Genomic DNA, 23,685 nt, shown 5'->3' on the forward strand with positions numbered 1-23,685 from the left:
CAGCTCGAGTAAGCGTGTGCGTGTATTTCTGTCAGTTTGGGTTCTTGGGTTTTATGGGGCATTTGGATGCCATGATGAAAGCTATAGCCGCAGGGACAGACTGAGAGGTGTACAGTACAAATGGGGTAATAATGTCACAAGAGCTGCTTTGACACCCAACAGCCACGGGAAACAAAAGACTATTATACCCTCCTCTGTTCCTTTATCCACCAACTCATCCCTCCTTCTCTTACCCTAGCTCTAATATACCCCATCCCTTTCTCCTTACTTTATCTCTCACTTTTCCTTTCTCTGCAGAGGGGCTTGTGTCTGTAGTCATCATACGCAGGGCACAGCGGATTTCCGAAGTGTCATAACACGTTAACTGTCCTGCCACTCAAGTGCCTCTTGCAGAGACCAAACAGAGACACAAGAACCTAATAGAAAACTTATCCTCCTTTTATAACAGTGTTTCTCAATGGGTTTTACTTCAGGAACTCTGGCAACCAAACACATTACCAAAATGTTTTATAGTACGAAAGTGATTAAAAAAATGTGTTAATGTATGTGTGCGGAAGTCTTGTACGTGTTCGTTCCCGTTTTGCAGATCTGATTGCATTCACACGCAAAATCTAGAGCAGTTGTTTGTTCGATTGGTGTTTCACGTTTGGCTTCTGTTTATTCACACCACTAAATCAGTGCATATTAGTGCATGCAAAATGTGCATATTAAAACCAAGTTTGTCAATAATAGTCTGTATAGATTATTGTTTAAAAGTTTGGAGTCAATAAGATTTTGTTTTTGGAAGGAAATTAATCATTTTATTCAACTGCAATTCAAATTATCAGAGGTGACGGTAAATACATTTATAGTGTTACAAAATACTTCTATTTAAAATATTCAGCCATCAAAGGAATACAATACATTTTAAAATACAGTTACATTTGACGGCAGTGTAAAACTAAACGATTTCAATATAACGCTTATTTTGGCCAAAAAGACCATAAACATTGCAGATAACATCTGAAGAAAAAATGTATTTGCATGTACATATCTTAATAACTAATCCCATCTGACTGATATGCTTAAAATCAGGTGATTTCAGGTCAGTGTTATGGCTGTCAGTCAGTGAAGCTCTCAGGGTGAATGGTCTCTTTCTAATCTAATTCTAATCTTCATTTTGTAATATGATGCCTTACTCATAACAGACTTACACATTTAAACTCACATATACAGCTTGATATTCAAAAGCAGTCCTCTCATCAGAGTGCTGTTTACCTAACACTAAAAAAAGTTTACCTTTTCCCCCATTTTATTAATCTTCTGCTAGTGTGCTAGATGTAGACTGTTCCCTAACACATCTGCACTCCTTCCGGTAAAAAAGCAAAGAGACCTTAGTCTATTAACCTGTGAGGTATGAAAAGTTAAAATGACCTGCACATCAGTGTTAATGCTGAGAGACCGAAGAGATGGTGCAGTATGAGAAGAAAGACACAGAGAGCAAGACTTGTGTCAGGATGTACTCACACTCAGCGATAGGAACCGTGCCCAAGCACGTTTGACCCTGAAGCCTGGTTTGTTTGACTAGTGTGATTGCTCTGTACTGGTTCGTTTAGCCATCCCTACCTGTCTTGCTTTGAAGAGGTGGACCAGAGCTTGGGCTCATGTGTGGTGTGATCACTTACCGCACTGGAGCATGCAACAGCTACTATTTTGTGTGCGCTACTGTCATCAGTATGACCACAAATATCTTCTATTACTATTACTACAGTACTCTTTTCAATAAATGTAATTAAATCAAGTATATTTAAGTTTATTACAGGTCTAGTTCTCGCTTTATTGATTATTTATGTATTTTTATGCATTTAGCAGATGCTTTTATCCAAAGCAACTTACAGTGCATTCAGGCTAACATTTTTTTACCTAACATGTGCTCCCTGGGAATCGAACCTACAACCATGCACTGATAATGCAATGTTCTACCAATTGAGCTACAGGAACTATTGATGAACTGTAGTTTGTGAGTAAAGGCCCGTTCACACCAAGAACGATAACTATAAAGATAATGATATTAGTGTCCACACCAGCGAACGATATTGTCTGTGTATTCTAAGCGGACGCGCATCTGCTGCTTTAAATTCTCAAGCTCATTACAGCAGGATTGATTCTGATTGGTTGCCAATGTTTTTATTGCTGATCAGAAAAAAAAAACATTCTGAAAGTGATTCCAACGATATCGTTTCTCTTTGCCTTTATCGTTATAGTTGTGGTGTGGACTCCGCTATTCTTTAATACTGAGAACGATTTTAAGAACTATATATTTTTCAAGTAAATTCTTTCATTAAAGGGGGGGTGAAATGCTCGTTTTCACTCAATATCCTGTTAATCTTGAGTACCTATAGAGTAGTACTGCATCCTTCATAACTCCAAAAATTCTTTAGTTTTATTATATTCATAAGAGAAAGATAGTCTGTACCGATTTTTCCCGGAAAAATACGACCGGCTGGAGGCGTGACGTGTGGGCGGAGCTAAAGAATCACGAGCGCCAGTAAGGCTTTTTATTTATTTGTGTTGAGAGCGTTTGGAAGCTGTGACACAGATCCAGAGGCTGAAATTTAACAAGAGCAGCATCAGCAACAACGTCTCTATGTGGTATGTACTGAAACTTTATATATTTGCTGAGCGGTTTTGGAAAATGACTAATTTCCACTTTGTTGTCTTTTTTTTTTTTTTTAAGCTGTACATGTGGAAAGTGCAGTTTGATGACAACATCGCATGTTGTTTACTTGATGTGCTTATGCGCCGATAGCTAAGTTAACAACACAGAGATATTTGAAGCAGTTTTACTCACCGCATGCGGTTCCAACACACGATCGTGACCCTTTTTCGTTGGGACTGCATTATCCTTAAGAAAAAAACGATGTGCAAATCCGGCGTCAAACTGGGCCTTGTTTGTAAAACAAGCATCTTCGAAATGCAGGGGAACAAACACTTGCACAACTCCGTTGATGCTCTGTAAAAATAAACTCCATCCACTGGTCCCTTAACGCTGTTTCTCTTTTGGTAATCTGTGCAGGGTTGTCTTGCCCTGGCAACCAAAAACACACTCCTTTTGTGACATTTCGCGACGCTCTCGCTCTGATCAGTGAACGTCTGTTGTGCTCTCAGTGCTCTGCTATACGGGAGCGCGCGCTCTTCCGGCAGAAGTGTCCTCAGGACCCATATAAGGAAATTCCGCTCCATCTAACGTCACACAGAGCCATACTCGAAAAAAACTTTCTGAAACTTGTGACAAACCGGAAGGAGTATTTTTGGAACAGAAATGCTCCTTCAAACGTACAACTTAATTTTTGAAACTTTGTCCATGTTTAGCATGGGAATCCAACTCTTTAACAGTGTAAAAAACTCAGTATGCATGAAATAGCATTTCACCCCCCCCTTAACATGAGCTAATAATCCTCTGATGCCAATTAAAATCACTGCATGGCATAAATGATACATTTATTAGGCCGTTTATTAGTGAAAGTGGTTTTCTCCTTGTTAGCTGATGCGAGGCCTGATGTGAGGTAGGGAGTTCGATGGATCGTATGCAGGGCCCGGTGCAGCCACACCAGTTGCACCCCTCTAAGGGTGCCCCAGCTCGTACATGACATAAGTGTGTTCCGGCCAGGAATGTTATGTGCATTCTGTTATTGTGAATCAAGGCCAGAGGTGGAGTGGGGAGGGGGGATAACCAGGCTTGGGCTCAGTTCAAGGCAACTGTACCTACTGTAGTGTGTGTATAGTGTCAGTCTCATCAGATTATTGACCTTTTGACCTAAAAAAGATTCTGCTAATGCTTAATCTACACATTTGGATTTGCATTGAGTGGATTGTGATACTACAAATAAAAATTGCTTTTTTTCTGTTAAAATGAACAAAATAATTTTAAATGATCTTTTAATGTTTTTAAAATTCAGTCAAACATCCAGCCATTAGTAACAGTGTTTACTGTAAATATATGTATGATGGTGATGGTTATCCACATTTCTATTTTTATATGTTTTCTTTGGTTTGTTCTTTATTGAGGTGTATTCTGATTGGCTGCTAGCGTTCATATGGAAAGCTGGGTTATTTATAACAAACACTACACTGTCACAGTTTTGTTAGTTTTTTTCAGGAAATGATGTAGTTGGTGGTGTGAAATGTGTAGTCTGTTGCAGCTTTAGATTGAATTCAGAGTTTAGACTGGTGTGTATATTCTGTTGGCTGAAGTTTGTGTTGTGTCAGTCCCCTCGGCTGTATCTCTGCCTCGCTAGTCAGTTTGATCCTGATGGTTTCCGTCAGCCCCATCAGCAGCCTGTTATTGCACTCTCAGCCAACTGTACATATCACCCACAAGACATTTCTACACACATGCACCCCGATACGCAAACAGAGATTTCGCAAACACGTGGACACACATATCCAAAACTATGACCGAACATCCTCATTTCAAATTCATAGTGGGCCGAATTAAAGCGTGCTGCCATCTTTCCACAAAATGGCAATAATAAAATGTCCTCATCTTTTCATCTTCCTTCCCGCATGTGACCCCAGCTATTCATTCTTAACCCTGTTACTGAAATGGCAACTTGCTTTTTCACACCAAAAATCACTTTCTCACGAACTCCTCATGAGTTCATGAACAACACGCTCTCTGTTGGGTGAGGCGATGGGGGAAAAGACTTGTTGCCATGGAGACAAGGAAAAATGACCGCGTTCAATTTCCCCTGTGAGATTATTTATAGTTGTCTTTATTGGTCTTTATTGAAAGGGGGGGGGGGGGAGATAGGGAGAGAAAATTGCTCGCTGTTCGGAACAATATATTGTTATTTTACAAACGGATTGGAGGTCATATGATTCGAAATGGAAGGACCCTTTTATTTAGTCACAGCAGCAATTAGCAAGCAGCCCACTTTCTTGTTCAGGTTTAATGCGGTTCACCCTTTCACGCTTGGTTGTGTGCAGGCTGTTTTCAGGTTTGTTGGTGGTGTTTGGTAATAGGTTGTTTATTTCTGGTTAAGGCTGTGAAAGGACTGTCACATAATTATCTGTCATTTAGATATGAGTAAAATGGTTTTACTGTGAGCAATCTCAGTGAGCATAATGCTTATCTAGACACAAAATTAAGAACAACATTCATTAATTTGATAGATGATAGATAAAAAAAAATAGCACATGTAAAAAATCAGATATAAGAAAAAATGTGAAAGTATATTTTTAAATAAAACATTGTGATTGTGGTCGGAAAGATAAAAAAAAAATCTTGTGCTTTTATTTGATACAAAATATAGTAATTTACAAAATATTATAACATTTTTAAATAACAATTTTCTACTTTAATATATTTAAAAATGTATTTATTCCTGTGCTTTAAAGCTGAATTATCTGCGGCCATTACTCCAGTCTTCAGTGTCACATGATCCTTCAGAAATTATTCTCATATGCTGATTTTCTGCTCAAGAAACATTTATTAAATATTGTAAGCAGTTGTGCTGTTTAATATTTTTGTGAAAACCATGGTACAATTTTTTACTTTAGTAAAACAGAAACGGCACAGCATTTTGATATAGAATAATAAATTACTTAACTGTCACTTTTAAACTATTTATTACATACTTTTATTAGGCTCATTATTATTAATAATAATAATAATAAAAACTTACTGACTCCAGTAATATTTTCAACTTTTAAACTGAGCACTTCTTTGTACACAACCCCTCTCTCTGTCTTTTGTCTCTTTCTCTCTCTCTCTCTCTCTCTCTGTCTCTTCCTCTCGTGTTTGTTTTCTTTGATGGAACAGATCTGCAGGAAGAAACTGTTCATAGAGTGTGTGTGTGATCAAAGACTGACGTGGTGCAGCTCTCATTAATGACAGACAGCATAATAAGTTTGGCTCAGAGAGAGAAAGTCTCGGCTGTCCTGTCATCTGTCAGTGCAGTTTGATTGTGTTTCAAAGCGCACTTCGATCAAACCAAATGAGTGAGAGGAAGTTGAGAGGAAGAAACGAAGGGTCAGCTAAAGAACAAAACTGAGAGAGGCATGAAAATAAAGTCATTTCCAGAAGGAAAGGTTTAACTCAAACAAGCTTTTTACATTTTTCAGTAAAAGTTTCTGTCAAGGTCCTTTGTGGTTGATAGGGTGTTCTGAGTTTTCACAGGGTCGTGCTGTGCGTTTGCTAGGGTATCCTCACTAGTTGCTTGGTCTGCCCATGTAAAATTACTGTTTATAGGGTGTTTTCAGTGGTTCCGAATTGGTTGCTGTGGTGTTTTGGCTGGTAGATAGGACATGGTGTTGCTAACCTAGTTTTCTAAAAGCATCGTAATCCTAGTACACAGAACTCATAGGAACTAATGGTAATTTAATCAACTTACACTTGCGATGCATTATGGTTGCTAGGTTTGCCCATGCAGAAGCCCCCTCAATTATATGTGTAAGGGCATTCCAGGTTGTGAGGGTGTTCTGGTTGGTTACTATAGCAATGTTATGTGTTTGCTAGGGTGTTCTGATAGTTGCTAGGGCATTGCTATGCGGTTGCTAGGGTGTTAATAGGTTGTTGTCACTAGGGTTTTGATGTATGGTTGTTAGGGTACTATAGATGGTTACTAGAGTGTTATGTGGTTGCTAGCTTGCAAGAATGTTTTGATAGTTACTAGGATGTTGCAATTTAGTTGCTACGGTGTCCTTGGTTGGTACTAGAGTGTTATGAGGTTACTAAAGATTTCTGGGTGATCACTAAAGCATTTTATGCGGTTGCTAAGATGTTCTTGGTAGTTACAAGGATGTGTTTTATGTCATTGACAGGGTGTGTCGAGTGGTTATTAGACTGTTGCTGTCATTTGTCTGTTTTATCATGTGGCAGGGGAAAATTGTGATTCTAATAGCTTAAGAGCATGTGGCATTTCAAAAAGCCACATGGTTTGAAGCATCATTCATGTCCATAGCAAAAGAGTAGGCGGGTACTTTAATACTTAATGTTACATTTTTTTCCCCTAACCCTAAGCATGACTTCACCTTAAAAAACAGTACTTATCATCTGGAGCATGGAAAATGAATGTAATTAAAAGAGAGTGAAGAAGAATGTAGTCTGGTCTGGAAGATGAGAAAGTGAGCAAGTATTGTGTCGCTCTAGTGAGAGTCGGGCTGGAGAAGAAAGTACAAGATGAGCATTTTTATTTATGGATTTCCACTTGGTCTAATTTAGAGCAAGTTCCACTAGGATACATCTGAAAGGCTTCAGGGGGCAATGAATGAGCTCAGACTTGCACAACAACTCATATGAGCCATTATGAGGAAGAATCAAGCACACGTTTATACATACACAGCACAGAGATACTGTTTTATCGCTGGATGCAATTAAACATTTGGTGGACTTTATTCAATTAATCTCATTTATCATTGTGTATATTCAAGTCTGGCCCCTCAATACATATTACACCTAGTTTGATGTCAATGATTTGTTCTCTAGCAGAAGCTTTTCAGTGGATTATGTTAAAAAAAAATCAGTGTGTTTCTTAAAATAAGTTAGTATTTGACTTAAGAAGATTTGAAATATAGTGCATAATGAGTTGTATAAACCTCTAGGATCCTTTTAATTATATTTTGAGCTTGGAGTCAGTTATTAATATCGTAATCATAAACATCTTCCAGTGTTTTATTATATATTTTTTTGGGCTGTGTGTGAGTGTGGTGATCTACCACATGCAACTGAGAGATACATCTTAATTTTTATTTTATTGTCAGAGTTATGTCTGCTTCACTAAGAAAAAGAAAGCAAAGGATCCCATTTCCTTTGGGGAACAACACACATCAAGCTATTTCTTAAGCAGACTACAATATTTGAACAACTCACTCACTGGCAACTCATGCGTTTATATGAAGCATGCCATGACATCAGCTATGAAGATTTCACCAGAAACACTGATGCTATGGTTTATTCATCAGTCTAAAGAAATAATCATACGCTTTACATTTGTTTCAACTCTCCCATAAATTGATGGAACTTACACACTCATTGATTTGCATATCTCATCAAAACAAAACCGAATTGGCTAGGAAATTAGTGTATTTGTATGTGTGTGTTTGCTATTTTGTCTTGGTAGAATAGTAGTTTGACTTCATCTGTGACCAGAGAAAGGCCTAGAAGGAGGATGAAACGATTAATTATTCTGTTTCCACATCTTATTGTTCTTACAGAGACAGAGAGAATGTAGTAATAATAAGGCAAGAGATTTACTCTGCGCTAGCTATAATTTCATACACACACACACACACACACACACACACACACACATGTTCAGCAGGAGTCACCACAGAAAGGTGAAGGGAGAGTTTGTATAATGAGATTCATTAGATAACTGGATAACAAGATTACTGGTTTAATAGTCTTTGTGTATGTGTTTAGCTTTAATATATAGGTGAATGTCTTTTCTTTTAAAGTATATCATTTCAGAGTGTGTGTGTGTGTGTGGTGTGTGTGCGCACGTTTTTGTGGATTTCAGGATACAAATTTGTATAATTTCAAGGTTATGACATAGGTATTACAAGGAGAAGGTGACTCGTCATGACATTACCCCATGTGCCCACTTTTCAAAATGCATATAAATCACAATGAATGAGGTATTTTTGAGAAAGTAAAAATGCACAAAGTTTCCTGTGAGGGTTAGGGTTAGGGTTGGTGAAGGGCATTCTACATTATAAAAACCATTACGCCTATGGGATGTCCCCACTTTTCACAAAAACAAACGCGTGTGTGTGTGTGTGTGTGTGACCCTGGACCCAAAAAACAGTCTTAAGTGTCAATTTTTTTCAAAATGTAGATTCATACATAATTTGAAAGCTGAATAAATAAGCTTTCCAATGATGTATGGTTTGTTAGAATCGGACAATATTTGACTGAGATACAGTTTTTTGAAAATCTGAAATCTGAGTGTGCAAAAAAAATAAATACTGAGAATATCATCTTTTAAGTTGTCCAAATGAATTCTTAGCAGTGCATATTACTAATGAAAAAGTTTTGATATAATTAAGGTAGGAAATTTACAAAATATCTTTATAGAGCATGATCTTATTACCTAATAATAAAAATAATAATTAATAATAATTAGAAGAAGAAGAAGAAGAAGAAGAAAAATCGATCATTTTGACCCATACCATTCTTACAAGGTTTTTTTTTCTATTTTTTTGGCTATTGCTAAAAATATTCCCTAGAGATTCCATGCAATAAAAAGTATGTTTTGGTCACAATGGGTAGTTACAGTAGTGTCTGCTGAATGCTCATGCACTGTATAAGCATCCATCCCACTAGGTGGCATTGATCTAAGTACAGTCATTGAGCTTTTGGTAAATGCTCTTGATGAATTCACAGTCTTACAAATGACTTCAAGCATGAATGGCTGATTTCTCATTTTGACACCGTAAACAGGATATCGCTGAATAAACAGCAAAATGCGTCAGTTCCTTTCTTTTAGTCATAATCTGTCTTTGGCTTTATCTCTTGTTTCTCTGATCTCTCTTTCTTCAGATTTGGTGAGCCATGCCTGGAGAGGTTTTTCACATGCTAATGTTGGTGTGCTAGCATCACTATTGCATTTACTGTTCTGTTCTTTTAAAGGGGCATTCACACTCATGGAAATTTGCATCAACAGAGTTACTTGAAGTCACTTGAAAGTAGGGTTGTGCCGATAGATGATGGTTTTGTGTATCTACGATAGTCAAAGGTATTGCCTGTGGCTGATGCCACTGATGATAGCAAGCAGTTATTATTATTATTAGGCTAATAATAATATCTTATGTTAGGGCTTATTTGTTTCATTATATTTATTTTTTACAGCATTGCACTTTATAACCAATCCCACACGATTATGTTGAGTTTATGAATGCAATGGCCAATCAGAGGCGTTCAGATGAGTCATTGAAAAACTCCAGAGAAACTCCAGAGTTTTGTTATTCAGGGTGCGCTGACTGAATTATGACTGAAATATTCATCATACAGTATAGACAGCTTCACTGATTATAACAGGGAGTATTAACTCATGCTAGACTGAATCATTGAGAATTTTCTTTGGTAATGTTGTTCGCTCGTTTTCTGAAGCTGCTTTTTGAATAAATGACTAAATGTAAGCCTTATGATTAGTAACTTACAATGTTTTTTTATTGAATTGTTATCATGTTAAACACAAATTCAGTCATATTAAAAACATTAGTCTGGTTTTAGCCTTGTGCTTGAGTTGGTTCTTGGTTGGTTTTGAAACTAAGTAATTATTAAATAATTTAGCACAATAATATCTTGTTTCAGCGATTTCACAGGCTGTTGATAGGGGGATATGAAAATGTAATTGTTTTCATATGCAGACAGTTCCTGTTTTTTGTTTAGTTTTTTGTTTTTCGTAATAAGCCTATTATGCTCTCCAAGGCAGTCCTTATAAATAATAATAATAATAATAATAATAATACAGTAGAATAATTAATAATATTGTTAAATATTATTACAATTTAAAGTTTAAAACTGTTTTTCTATTTTAATATATTTGTTCTATTTTAATATATAAAAAAACATAAAATGTATTTTATTTCTGTGGTGTCAAGGCTAAATTTTCAAAATATTAAAAATATCTAATTTTTTTTAGTGTCTCATTGCTGTAATTAGCATGGACACAGTTTGCTGTGCTTGGTCTTCAAACAGACAGATGTATTCTATCAAATATCACAGTTTTATTTTTGCATTACACCAAGTGTTGACAGTTATACAGTATGTCCAGTTAATTTTTTTTTTTAAATGTGTCTTGAGATTCCAGTGTTCTTTTCCAGTCCAGTGTGCTCCGTTTAGAAGTTTTTGAAAACAAGATGTCTTAGGTAAGCGCTTGTGGTCAAGTGACTCCAACACCAGTCTACTTATACAAGATGTCCAGTTGAGACAGATTCTTTTAGGCAACTATCTAGCTATTGAATTTTGAAACTATATAGCCTAGGACATCTTTAGTATAAGTCAATCCCAAGGTAGTCTGACTTTAACATCACACCCTGATTGGTTAAAATGTTTTTGAAAGATCAGTCCATTATAGTGGACACTATGAGGTTTGAAATATGGACTAAATTGGACAATCTTTAATGCATATTGTTTCTTTTTTTCTCTCCCTCTCTTTGTTTGTTTCTCTATCCTTGTGTTCCTCTTGTTTTTTGTTCTTTCACCTAATTTGTTTGTCCTCTATGTTGCTTTCTGGCTCTCTTGTCTCTCTGTCCATCTGTCTTTCTGCAGTAGACTCAGTGTGTGTGGATGAGGCTGTGAGAGGGTCATTGTATCAGGATGACGATGAAAGGCTTGTCCTCCAGCCGTAGCCACCACCACACACTCACACAATGTGACCCATCCTACGAATCTTTGACCTTCCGCCATGACCGACGACCTTATGTCCTTAACCAGGGCCACCCAACCGACCACAGCTTCTATGGGTGCCAGCCTGATTTGGCCAGCAGCACATTTCCCCGCCGACATCACGGTTTGCATCACGAGCTTAAGGACGAATACGCCATAGTGCCCTATGTGGGACCGGGCGGCATTGCTGGAGGAACTGCAGGTGTGTGCGGCCCATGCAGCTCATCTGCTATCCCATCATCCCTGCTAGAGAAGTTTGACCAGCAACAACCAGTGAGGAAGGACGGTTATCACACTTTGCAATACAAACGAACAGCGGCACTGGAACACCAGCGTAGCGACAGTCCTGGGCGTATACGCAACCTTGTACACTCCGTCCAAAAACTGTTCACCAAGTCCCATTCCCTGGAAGGTCCCAGCCAACGCAGTCTCAATGGAAATGACCCCACCATCCCTGCCGATGCAATGGCTACAGCTGCATCCCACCCAAATGTTTCCACCACAACTGTAAGCACCCTACACAAGCAGTCTAGCAACAAGCGGGGGAAGAACAAGGAACGCAGTCGCTCCGAGCCCAAACCTCGTGCACGGACACCCGGGTCAGGTTACTGGAGCTCGGACGACACTCTGAACCGAGAGATCTGCCTCTACCACCAGCATCAACCCTCTGGAGTCATGACCATGGGCCGGCATCCGGACAAATCCCAGTCCCACTACTTCCTGGGACAGAGCTACAACACACTAGGTGGGGGACACTCATCCCTGAAGACCTCGTGCAGCAACAATGATGTTGGAAGTTGCTCAAACTCCACAGGAGGCACTCTAACTTTTGGTGGCCCGAAATCAGTGGACCAGGTTGGCCCACTCATCAAGAAGAGCTCCTGGTCAAGCACGCTAACGGTGAGCAGGGCCCGAGAGGTGTACCAGAAGGCCACTGTCAATATTGATAAAGCTGTAGTCAAAGCACCGACCTGCCAGCAGGGACGAACCTGTCAGTTTTTACAGGTAGGAGAGAGATTTGTCCTCTCTTCATCAACATGACCATCATCACCTTTCTCATATCATCAGTGTCATCAGGTCAGCTTCTACACCTCATTCATTTCTGCTGAGGAGTCATGTGCATTTTTTTATTTTTGGTGTGGAAAGTATGACATATATTCATTTTTGTTTTAACTTCTGCTTCATCTCTTGCCATGATTCAATTTTTTAAGTGCATGATCTTTCTGCTGTTTTTGCATGTTTATGAAGAGCAAACATGTTGTCTGAGCATGTTATAGGGGCCGTTCACATAGGATGGTTTTTGACCATTTAGATCCATCTTGCTGGGTTTTAAATGTTTCAATGAAAATATGCTAGACTGCAGCTTCCAAACTCGCAACTTAATTGCATAGCTTACTGTTTTCAAATTATTTTCTATGATAACGTTCTATAGTGATTGCTTTGACCATTGTGACGTGTCTAGCTGGTTTGTAATTGTTTTGTGTTAAAGGGCTAAATGGACATCTGTGACCTGTACAAGTCTTGATTAATTTGTAATATATATATTTTTTTTAATGAAAATTTGATGGATTAGATTGAACGTTACAATGTGTGTGTCTCACTTTTGCTCTGTGTTTCTATAAAATATGTGCTAGACATATTGGTCACACTTTAGTTTAGGGACCAGTTCTCATTACTAACTAACTATTAATTAGGGTTAGGGTTAGGGTTAGGGTTAATTGTTAGTAAATTAAATGTCAAATGTTAGTAAATTAGTAAATTGTTAGTAAATTAGTTAAGTTTAGATATGTAGAAGGATTAATGCGATCTAAATAATGATCATCTCGAATAAGGCATTGATACTCTATGTACTTTATAAGTAATAACAAACAGCCAATATGCTAGTAATATGCATTCTAATCAGCGACTAGTTAATAGTGAGAATTGGTCTGAAATTAAAGTGTTACTGACATTACAACTATCAAGCATTGTGCAGTTTTATTCCATTGAGCCTCTGTCTAGTTGTTTTAAATACAAGAACATGTCATTTATGGTTAGTCCCATACAATGCCAATGTGTTTGAATATATTAACATATGCTCAGGACTGACCTGCTGTGTTATAGCAGCACTGAATGTGACAGATTAAAATGAACTCGGAGACCAACGCTTGTGTTTTGTTTTCTTTGTTGTGGACTAATGCTGTGTGATGGAGAGATCACAAACATATAAGAGAAGGATAAGTGAGAAAAGTTTCAGTCGCAGCCCTGGAGATCAGCGACTGTTTGTGTGAAGATTAAGAGAAAAAAAATGGATTTTGTTTGTCCTTTTGCTATCTCTCTCTGTCTCTTATGTTCCCTATGTGACAGAGTTATTAAGTCTCAGAAAAAAGAAAGTTATGGAGAAAGCAGAAAGGGAGGGATGGGAAGCAGAGGAAAAGTGCAGATCATATATCCTCTGCTCTCTTCCCTCCTTTTCTGCTTTCTCCATCACTTTCTTTTTTTCTGAGTCTCAATAATTGTATCGCATCAATATTATATTGATTAAATATTATTTTATTTATTGATATTATAATAATAGCATACTATTGCTGTTATATAAGATTTTATAGAAAGAATATTAAATATTAAACTTCAATGGAAAACTTACATTTAAGTGCTGATTTGTAAATATGTAAATCAAAGTTGTGCCAATATTAAATTTAATTACTCATGAAAAAATCTACTTGAACTAAGAAAAGTAAAGTTAATTTAATTTAGAAAATCTTTTTATCAATGCCAACTACAAGGGACTAGTAAAATGTGTATGTGTGTGTGTGTGTGTGTGTGTGTGTGTGTGTGTGAGAGAGAGAGAGAGAGAGAAGAAGAAGAAGGAGGGTAAGTGGAAAAGACATTGGAGATAATGGAGACAGGAGAGATAGAGGAGCTTAATAAAGAGGCAAAACTCCAAGGAGAGCTGCCAAAGTGCTTGTGTATCTAAGCCTCCATCTGCAGTAATGAGAGTCAGTCAGTTAAAAGAGTTAGCTTGACGTAGGCTTGCAGTGGAGAACTCCAGAAGACTTAGTCGCCAATAGCTACTTTAATGCTAAGGTCACGGTCATCCTCATAGCAACCATAGTTTTCAAGCAGAAGTGGCATTGAGGTACTTTGTTTCCGTTCTGCCTCTCTCTGCACTTTTTCCACATTTCCATCCTCTACTCTTTAAAAAAAATAGCACTCAGTAGAGAGTGGGTCCTTTCCCCTGGTCTGAACAATATCTCTCTTTGTGCCCCTTTCTCTTCTGTTTTTGGTGACGGAGCATAGGTTGTTGGCTTTGCCCCCTAGTAGAGTATCTGAAAAAGAGAACGTGTAAAAAGAATTGCTTTAGCATGCGATGCACACAGCGGAGCGAGCCTGAAGCCGGGCTCACTAGCCCTCCTCCACTGACCACTAAACATGATGCGAGATTTTAAAAGAAACCGAGCCATGCTGGATGATATGAAATGATTGTTATTCATCTCAGAGAGGTGAGAGGCTTTTGAGATGAGGGTTTGAGAAGTGCACAGTACGTGCGTCGTACATGAGGAGTGCAAGTAGGTGTAAAATGTTTTCAAGATCATTTTCAGATTAGTGATGTTGGCTGTGCAAAAGTCAATATTGCCTTCTGTAGTGGGAGCAGCAGGTGTTAGTGTGTGGGAACGGGTTGCATAAGGCCGTGCGTGTTTTGCCAGGATGCGCTTTTTAAGAGTGTATTATCTGATGTTTTTATGTTATAGAGACAATGTGGGAAGAGACTGAGAAGTGATAATCATAGCTGCATCATCTGTAGTTCAGCAAGAGAGGGGTTCTGGTTTATACATTAGAATAAGGTCACATTAAGCATTTGTGATGTATAAGTTAACAGTAAATCATTTATAAAGCTATTTTTTATGTTTTTAAAATGTATGCATGGAAAGTTGCAACGCATTATTCTTTATTCATATACAAGGTTTGGGAAATATACTATATAACTTCTTGAATATATCAGTGGTAAATCAGTTGTAATTGGGAAATATTATTAGATTTAGAAAAAGTTAATAGATTAAAAAAAATAGATTTGCATCGTATATACACCAATATTTTATTCATATTTATAAAAATGTTAAATAATACATATATAATGAAACATTTAAACAGTATAAATATTTTGTACACATGAAAACAGATATGCTTATATTTAAGTGACTTGTCTTCAGATTTTTATCCATTACATTTTTACAGTATTTTTGTATAATATTTCAATATGATTCTATGATAATTATTATTATTATTATTTTAGTTTAGCATGTTTTCAGTTTTTTTTTTTTGTTATATATTTTGTGTTTTGTTTGTGTTATATCCTTTTACTTCAGGTTGTGATTTGACAACTTAAAACATTTTACTTCAATTTTGAAGTCATCTACTTTCAAAAACAAAAGTTTTTCATTTTAGTGTGTTTAAAATAATTTACAGTGTTTATGTGCATTTATAAATTATTTAGCAGTTGATGTTTACAAAAAAAAATCTATTTTGTTATCTATAATTGAGTATTTGATAATAATTTGATAAAATAATTGAATCTTGAAGAAATGTTGCCTTGCCAACTAACTGTAATAAATTAGTTGAAATAATGCAATTCTGAAAAAAATATTATATATATATAATCCACAATATTTATAATATACATATTAATAATTAAAATTTGCAACTTTCTATAAATTAATGTGTTAACTGATATAAATGTTTGAATGATCATATGAATTCATATTATCTAATCATTTGTTTTCATTTATTATCTAATTAATTCTCTATTCTCTGTCTGCTTTATTGCTTGTCATTATTATTGAGTGTTACAGGCAGACCAGGTGTTTATGAGAAGCTAACATTCTCTCATTCTTTGCAGGTTCCTCAGGATGAGTGGGGTGGCTTCTCGCTTGTGGGTCAGGATGACGAGATCCCGTGCAGGAGGATGAGGAGCGGCAGCTACATCAAGGCTATGGCAGAGGAGGACAGCGGAGACTCGGACTGCAGCCCAAAACCGTCACCCAAAGTCCAGGCCCGGAGAGCCAGTTACCTGAAAGCCACCCAGCCATCCCTCACTGAGATGACCACACTCAAGTGAGTCTGGAAAAGTATTAGCTTGTGCATTTTGCTGCCGTGAAATCACATGGGAAATTAAATACATGTGCTGTATGTGTATGTCTTGTCTGTATGTGCTTAGACCTGCCGATCCTTCTGCAATTTCAATGAACCTTCATCTTGTCTGGGGTGATTTTAAACATGGTATTTTATGGGCAATCCACCCACTCCGCATCTCTAAGTGCTGTTAGAATGAGTCTCTAGAGACTGTGTAGTCCCATCCTTAAATCCATCTCTGTTCACACACAAATGCATACACACACTCTGTGCAATTTCATATAAAACCCCTTAATGTCCCGAGACTCTTACCAGTACAGTGCAAACCTTTAACTCTCCCCTTTATTAAAAATTCAACAGAACAAAGTAATTTCATAGGGAATTTTCCTGTGCCTTTATAGTTCCTTCATTTATTCAGTTTCACACTGTTATATCATCTGAAAGTGGGCCTTTTTAATAAAAGTACTTCAAAGGCTTCAGTATTTATTAATTAACATGCATATTGCTATTATAGCCGTGTACTACTATACAGTGGCAACATATCCAACTTAGAAAATATACAGTGAAGTCAGTCACTTTTAGAATCCCACAGAGAGCAAACTAATTTGTATTATAAAGAGAATCAACACTCACTTTTGGTTCTGTGTGTAAAAGTGAGCTTTGGTGTGTAAACTTTGCAAACAGGATTTGTATAATGTGAACATCATCGCTGTGACAACAACAGATGCTCATCAGTGCAGTGTAATAAAATACCCTTATTTTTAATTAAATTAAAGGGGTCATATGGTGCGATTTCAAGTTTTCCTTTCTCTTTGGAGTGTTTCAAGCTCTTGGTTCATGAAGGAGATCTGTAAAGTTGAAAAGACTAAAGTCTCAAATCCAAAGAGATATTCTTTATAAAAGTTAAGATGCGGCCACCCTCCCGAAAACGTCTCATTCTAACACGCCCCCACATATCTATGTTACAATGTGGAAATATTTGTGTAATGCCAACCAAATGTTCACACAAAGAAAGAAGGCATGGTTTCAGTAACTGCATTTAGTGTTAGTGTTATCTAAGCGAAAGCAAAAGCACTTTATTTGGCCTTGATGCATTTAGGAATCTTTAAGATTACTAACAACAGAACAGCAACACATTTTATGGATGACCATTTAGTTTACCTAGGAGAGGTAATTCTGACTTTGCTATGACAATCTGGCACTTCTGAATCACCTACTGTACGTATGTTTTGTTATTAGTTTAAGTATTTGCTATAGACTATTCAAATGCAGAGTTTTGCTTGTCGTGTGTGTGTGTGTGTGTGTGTGTGTGTGTGTGTGTGTGTGTGCATGTGAAAGAGAGAGAGAGACAGGGTCACACAGTGGAGTCAGCTGTCTTAAAGGGATAGTTCACTTTGAAATTAAATTTTTTGTATGTTTTAGCTAGTTTAGCTTGTTTCCATTCTGATATTTTTAGGTCAAACCATTCTTGTCTGTGACTCATACAACGGAGGTCTATGGTCACCACCTCAAAGAGCATGCACAGAGAAGTCCAAATTAAACAATTCCCCATCGTAAGTACACATTGATGACCTAAAACATGAAATGAGCGGTTTGTGTGAGAAAACTTACTGTATTTATATCATTTTTACCTCTTGTACACAACCTTGTCCCACTGATCTGAGGGCGTGCATGCTTCCTGATGTGTGACGTTTGCGCAATCTGGCTTAATCTGCGCAAGCGCTGGGAAGCGGCACAAGTGATCTCTCGCGCATGTACGTCACTCATTGTTTACACAGATTTCGGAAGTGTTACCTTTTACTGTTAAGATATAAACATATTTAGACATACAGGAAATCACAATGGAAGACGATTTCGATATATCAACAAAAAACGTTGAATATTTATTTGAACCAGAATGCACAGATCAAGTACTCAGAGTGATGAAGGAAGCATCCGCTGCAGCAGCAGGTCTTCAAGCCTCAGAGAGATCGAGATCTCTTCAAAATTGGTGGTGTTTTAGTAGCAAGTCTTGTGAGATGCCAACATAAGTGGAGAGCATATGTTGTCACGAATGGAACATAGCAATGCCACAACGACAAGACGATGATGAGGACATTGACAGTATCGCATCACAAACCTGCCTGACTGAAGATCCTGAGTTTTCTCTGCTGTTGAGCCGCAGCGTTTTGCATGTTGTGTTTAGTTGAAAGGGGAAGCCGTGGCCTCTGGTTAGATAGTCGGGCTCGCAATCAAAGGGTTGTGAGTTCCGAGTCTCGGGCCGGCAGGAATTGTTGGTGGGGGGAGTGCATGTACAGTACTCTCTCCAACTTCAATACCATGACTTAGGTGCCCTTGAGAAAGGTACCGAACCCCCAACTGCTCCCCGGGCACGGCAGCCCAATGGCTGCCCACTGCTCCGGGTGTGTGTTCACTGCTGTGTGTGTGCACTTTGGATTCGTTAAAAGCAGAGCACGAATTCTGAGTTGGGTCACCATACTTGTCCGTATGTCACGTCACTTTATGTTTTTTTAGTTTGCCAGAGGGACCCAGTGGCACGCTGTCAGTAGAGTGAGTAATGTGTTGTATTTTTATTATTATCGCAACGATTATAGGGTGCATTATGAACCAGTTAATCAATTACAATTACTGCATTATATTTCAGACAGTGCAGATTGGTGGCGTATCGTGTGGTAAACAGTAAACCATGAGTGTCGTACACGTGAGAGATCACTTCCTGCGCTTGCGCAGACTAAGCCAGAACACGCTCACACATCACACACCAGGAAGCGCGAGCGCCCTCAGATCACTTGGACGTGGTTGTGTATAAGAGGTAAAAAAATATATATATACTGTTCTTTACTCACACACACTGCTCGTTTGTGTCTTAGGCCATCAATGTGTGGGGAATTGTTTAATTTGGATTTGTCTGTGCAGGCTCTTTGAGGTGGTGACCGTAGACCTGCATTACATGAGTGACAGACAAGAACGGTTTGACTTAAAAATATCAAAATTGAAACTACTGCGGAAACAAAGACACCTATATCTTGGATGCCCTTGAGGTAAGCTAAAACATACCAAAATTTAATTTCAAAGTGAACTATCCCTTTAACCTTCCATGGCTTGTTACTGCAAACACATACAAGCTTCATCACTGTGTCTGTCACGCGACTCTGTTACTCTTTCGGGCTTGAACTGATGGTAAAACTAAGGACATTATTAACTGTCCTTACATTTATTTTGAAAGATGAAGCTCGCAATTATGGAAAGAGGTGTTACCTTTCCGACGAGTGTTTGCTTTGTTCAGCCAATCACAATGCACTGAGTCAGTGCATGGATAAAGCATCATATGACCCCTTTAATACTTTTATTCAGCAACGATGGACATTTATATGTAATTATCATGTCACAAAAGATTTCCATTTCAAATAAATCATGTTCTTTTGAACTTTTCTATTCATTAAAGGGTTGTGAAAAAAATATATAAATTTCCACGTGGCACATTTTTTTGTTGTTTGTTTTTGAAGGCTGGAATAAAAGCTGAGAATTCAGCTTTGCCATCAAATAAATTAATTTCATTTTAAAATATATTTAAATAGAAAGAGGTTATTTTAAATTGTTTTAACAGTTTTCACTACTCAAATATATATATATATATATATATATATATATATATATATATATATATATATATATATATATATATATATTTAATTAATGTTTTTAATACATTGAATTTAATTTAATTTAAATATTTTGTAATATTTACATTTTACAGAATTACACTAGGACGTGTAAACGTATATATATATATATATATATATATATATATATATATATGGAAACAATATAACAATATAATTCATATTATATATTTAATCTTCTCAAGCGTATGATGTTAAAAACCTAATGTGCATCAATAAAGTAATGTCGTTCCAAATGAATGCATTTTGAACTCTTCAGATATTCCCTTCTCAGTGTGTAGGGAATGGCGAACAGCGCGTGGGGTCCCTGTGATGTGCTCTTTATCTTTTTATGCTTGACAGGAAGTGCTGCAGCATAGGATATTTATATCATTGATTGAACTCAGAAATGGACACACACATTCAAATACACATGAACTCCTGTACACACACATACATGAAACTGTGCTGGTAAATATTACCCAATAGAAGTAGAAATTTCTAAGCCTTTGAACCATAAACACACTTTCTGTTCAGACACACAGTAATATAGTAGACGTGCATTCATGTGTATTTATACAACCACATGTATACACAGAGAGAAAAAATGTTGCGTTAGGTAATAAATATGCAGTCCTCTGAGGCCTGTGCTCATTATAGATAGATATTTCCTTTATTTCTGCAAAACAATTCCACAGATGTTGAACCTGAGCCATAAGCTATTTATAGGGTTCATATGATGTTGAAAAAAAAAAAAAAAAGGAAAAAAACATTATTTTGTGTATTTGGTGTAATGAAATGTGTTAATGCGGTTCAAAAAAATTATAATTCCACATAATTTACATTATTGTTTCTCCTTTACACCCCGCCTTTCTGAAACATGTCAAATTTTACAAAGATCATTGGTATGAAAAGTAAGATGTGCTCTGATTGGCCAGCTATCCAGTGCGTTGTGATTGGCTGAATACCTCAAGCATGTGATGAAAATGTTATGCCCATTAACATACTGTTATGCCGTTTCCTGGTGTTCTAACAAATATTGCTACCTATTAGATTATGCTACCAACACTGTATTTATGCTACCGTAAGGGTAGGTTTAGGATATGTTTCTCTTATCCCTTCAGACGTTTGTTCTATTTGAATGTAAGTGGCCTGTGAAGTGGATATTCCGTCATGATTCCAGTTCGAAGTGAATGTATATGTTCCATTCAAAGTGCATTGAAGTGTACGAGATGTGAATTTAAATTGTATTTATTTACAGATGTATATAATGTTACACTTGTCCGTGTGTGAAGACGTTGCGCAGCGCAAATCTGTGAATGAATGTTCTGAAGTGAGGTAAACTTCAACGGATTTCCCCTTCTCAGGGAGTAGGGAGCAATGAACACTGTGTAGGGACCATGGGAACACAGTTCATACATGGAGCTCACTTCTAACGAGCTGATAATCTGAATCAGGTGTGTTAATAAAGAGAGACATGCAAAATATGCAGAGCTGTGGGGCACAAGGGCTGAAATTGAGAACCGCAGGGGGAAACGTTAGGTGTACATGATAATAAAGGATTTTGCATATGAATTATACTACCATCTGTTTTAATGGGAGGTTGAAAAATCTGACACAAATCACCAGAACACCGGCGCGACGAGACAAAACCAATAAAACCCATTACAAATAAGTAGAGGTGTACCCAACTAAGGATTTTCCTAGTCAAATCGGAATTTTCAACTGATAGTCGAATCATATATTTGGGGGCGGGGAAAAATACATTAACAAGAGTCAAGTCAGACATTCGACTAACATAATTACTGATGTTAAAGCTGCGGTAGGTAACTTTTGACGCTCTAGCGGTCAATGAACAGAACTGCTTGCGCCTTGCGGAAGAACATCGTAGCCGGAACTACTTCTCTCTGTTTATGTCTATGAAGAATCAAAAAGGTACTGGGTTACTCCGCCCCGGTATTCCCGAAGCAATCTAAAATAGTCTGAATATAAACACTTATTATAGGTGCACCCTAGTGATTCAAGCTAAAAACACGGTTTGGAAAATTGATTCATGGTGTACTCGCTTATTATATACATTTTTCTACATTTTGAACACAAACAAAGTTACGGACCTCAGCTCTGATTGGTTGTTTCTTAACGGGAGCAATGGATTTTCTGTAAATGGCAATAGGACCACTGGGAGGAGACAGAGGAGCTTGATTTTTTTCACAGATTATCTGTGGACATAATGACAGGTTTAACAAATATGTAAAAAATATATTTTTACAAAAGTTACCTAATGCAGCTTTAACACAAAGGAAAAATGTGTAACGATCACCTTGCAGATATAAATGGGGTAAATAATGTTTTATGTTTTGATTAACAGATATCTAACACTTAACGTTGGCGAAACCATAACAATTAACTTTTTTTTTTTTTACTTTTTACAATAGTGCTTTCATTATAACGTTAGCCTAAAACGTTAGCAGTTAATGTTCTGCATTTCTGTTTTGAGCTGCGTGCGCTGAAGATGACCAGTAGAGTGGACGCATTTGATAGCAAGTTTTTAATCAATGAGATTAACTCATAATTTCATATAGAATACGCTTCGTTATTTATACAACATAACGTTAATACTAAGACTTAAAGGCTATTTGCAAAACGGCCCGAATGCACTCCATTTGTGGACGCGTTCTTCACGGAACAATGTGCAGAAACCCTTCAGCTAAACTCTGAAAATTCATAGTGTTTTAGTATAATGGTGTTCTCATTATAATAGTACGTATATAACAGTCCCAGTCATAGTTATTAATGTTCTGCATTGTAGTTTGTCCTGCTCGCACTGTGCGCTGAAAAGATATCACCGTAGTACTACAATGAATTGCTTGACTCAAAACCAAATGCATCTTACATCAGGTAAATAATTTATCCACGATATATATACACCCGCTGAAATGTTCTGAAATCACTTGTACCGTACCAGTTCAAAAAAATCCAGTTTCTGCCTGTGTCAGTTTGAGTCTTGGTAAAGTTTTAAATCCCTGCTGCCAAGATGCTCCTCTTCATCATAATAGGCTGTATATTAACTTATTGCGCGAAAACACGACTGTTAGATTGGTAATCGAATCAGGCTCCTTGAATCAAAGCATTGATTCGTCGACTATTTGGGGTCACCCCTACAAACGAGGCATTTGTTGTATCCAGTGGGGATATAATTATGAATTATAATGACTTATACTGTTTTTTATGCATTGAGTTGGGTATCGTGCTGCGTAAACATAAAACCATGTCTGCATTTGTGATCAGAGAAATGACAAACAACAAGCGCTACTCTACACTGCTCAAAACTCGGGTTTGAATCATCAGTGGCAAATCCTTTAAATATGTAAATGTACTTACAGTTTGTGAGTCAGAACAGCTGGCATTGAACTAGTCTCCCAGCATCAGGAAACAGTCCTCCATAAAATGCACTGCACACATCTGAATATTTGGGATGGACTGTTGTGGAACAGTGTTGTAAATACAACTTAACCACTGATTTCTAGTTGTGTCCTCTTT

At 37.3% G+C, this 23,685-nt stretch overlaps 1 protein-coding gene across 8 annotated transcripts in view; it reads left to right on the top strand.

The window, feature by feature from the left end:
- The window catches only part of LOC113066093 (disks large-associated protein 1), a 120,178-nt gene that overhangs the window by 57,756 nt on the left and 38,737 nt on the right, over positions 1–23,685 (top strand). For 3 of the 8 annotated variants that reach the window (XM_026237722.1, XM_026237728.1, XM_026237725.1), the window contains exons 3-4: positions 11,258–12,379; positions 16,251–16,465. In XM_026237722.1, the coding sequence (XP_026093507.1) occupies positions 11,306–12,379; positions 16,251–16,465 (1,289 nt within the window). In that variant the 5' untranslated portion in view covers positions 11,258–11,305. Of the gene's footprint in view, positions 1–11,257; positions 12,380–14,490; positions 14,857–16,250; positions 16,466–23,685 lie in introns of those variants that run through there. The other 5 variants (XM_026237723.1, XM_026237729.1, XM_026237727.1 and 2 more) reach the window with 4 other exon arrangements.

The sequence above is a fragment of the Carassius auratus genome, chromosome 49 (assembly GCF_003368295.1).
Source record: "Carassius auratus strain Wakin chromosome 49, ASM336829v1, whole genome shotgun sequence".
Taxonomy (NCBI): Eukaryota; Metazoa; Chordata; class Actinopteri; order Cypriniformes; family Cyprinidae; genus Carassius; species Carassius auratus.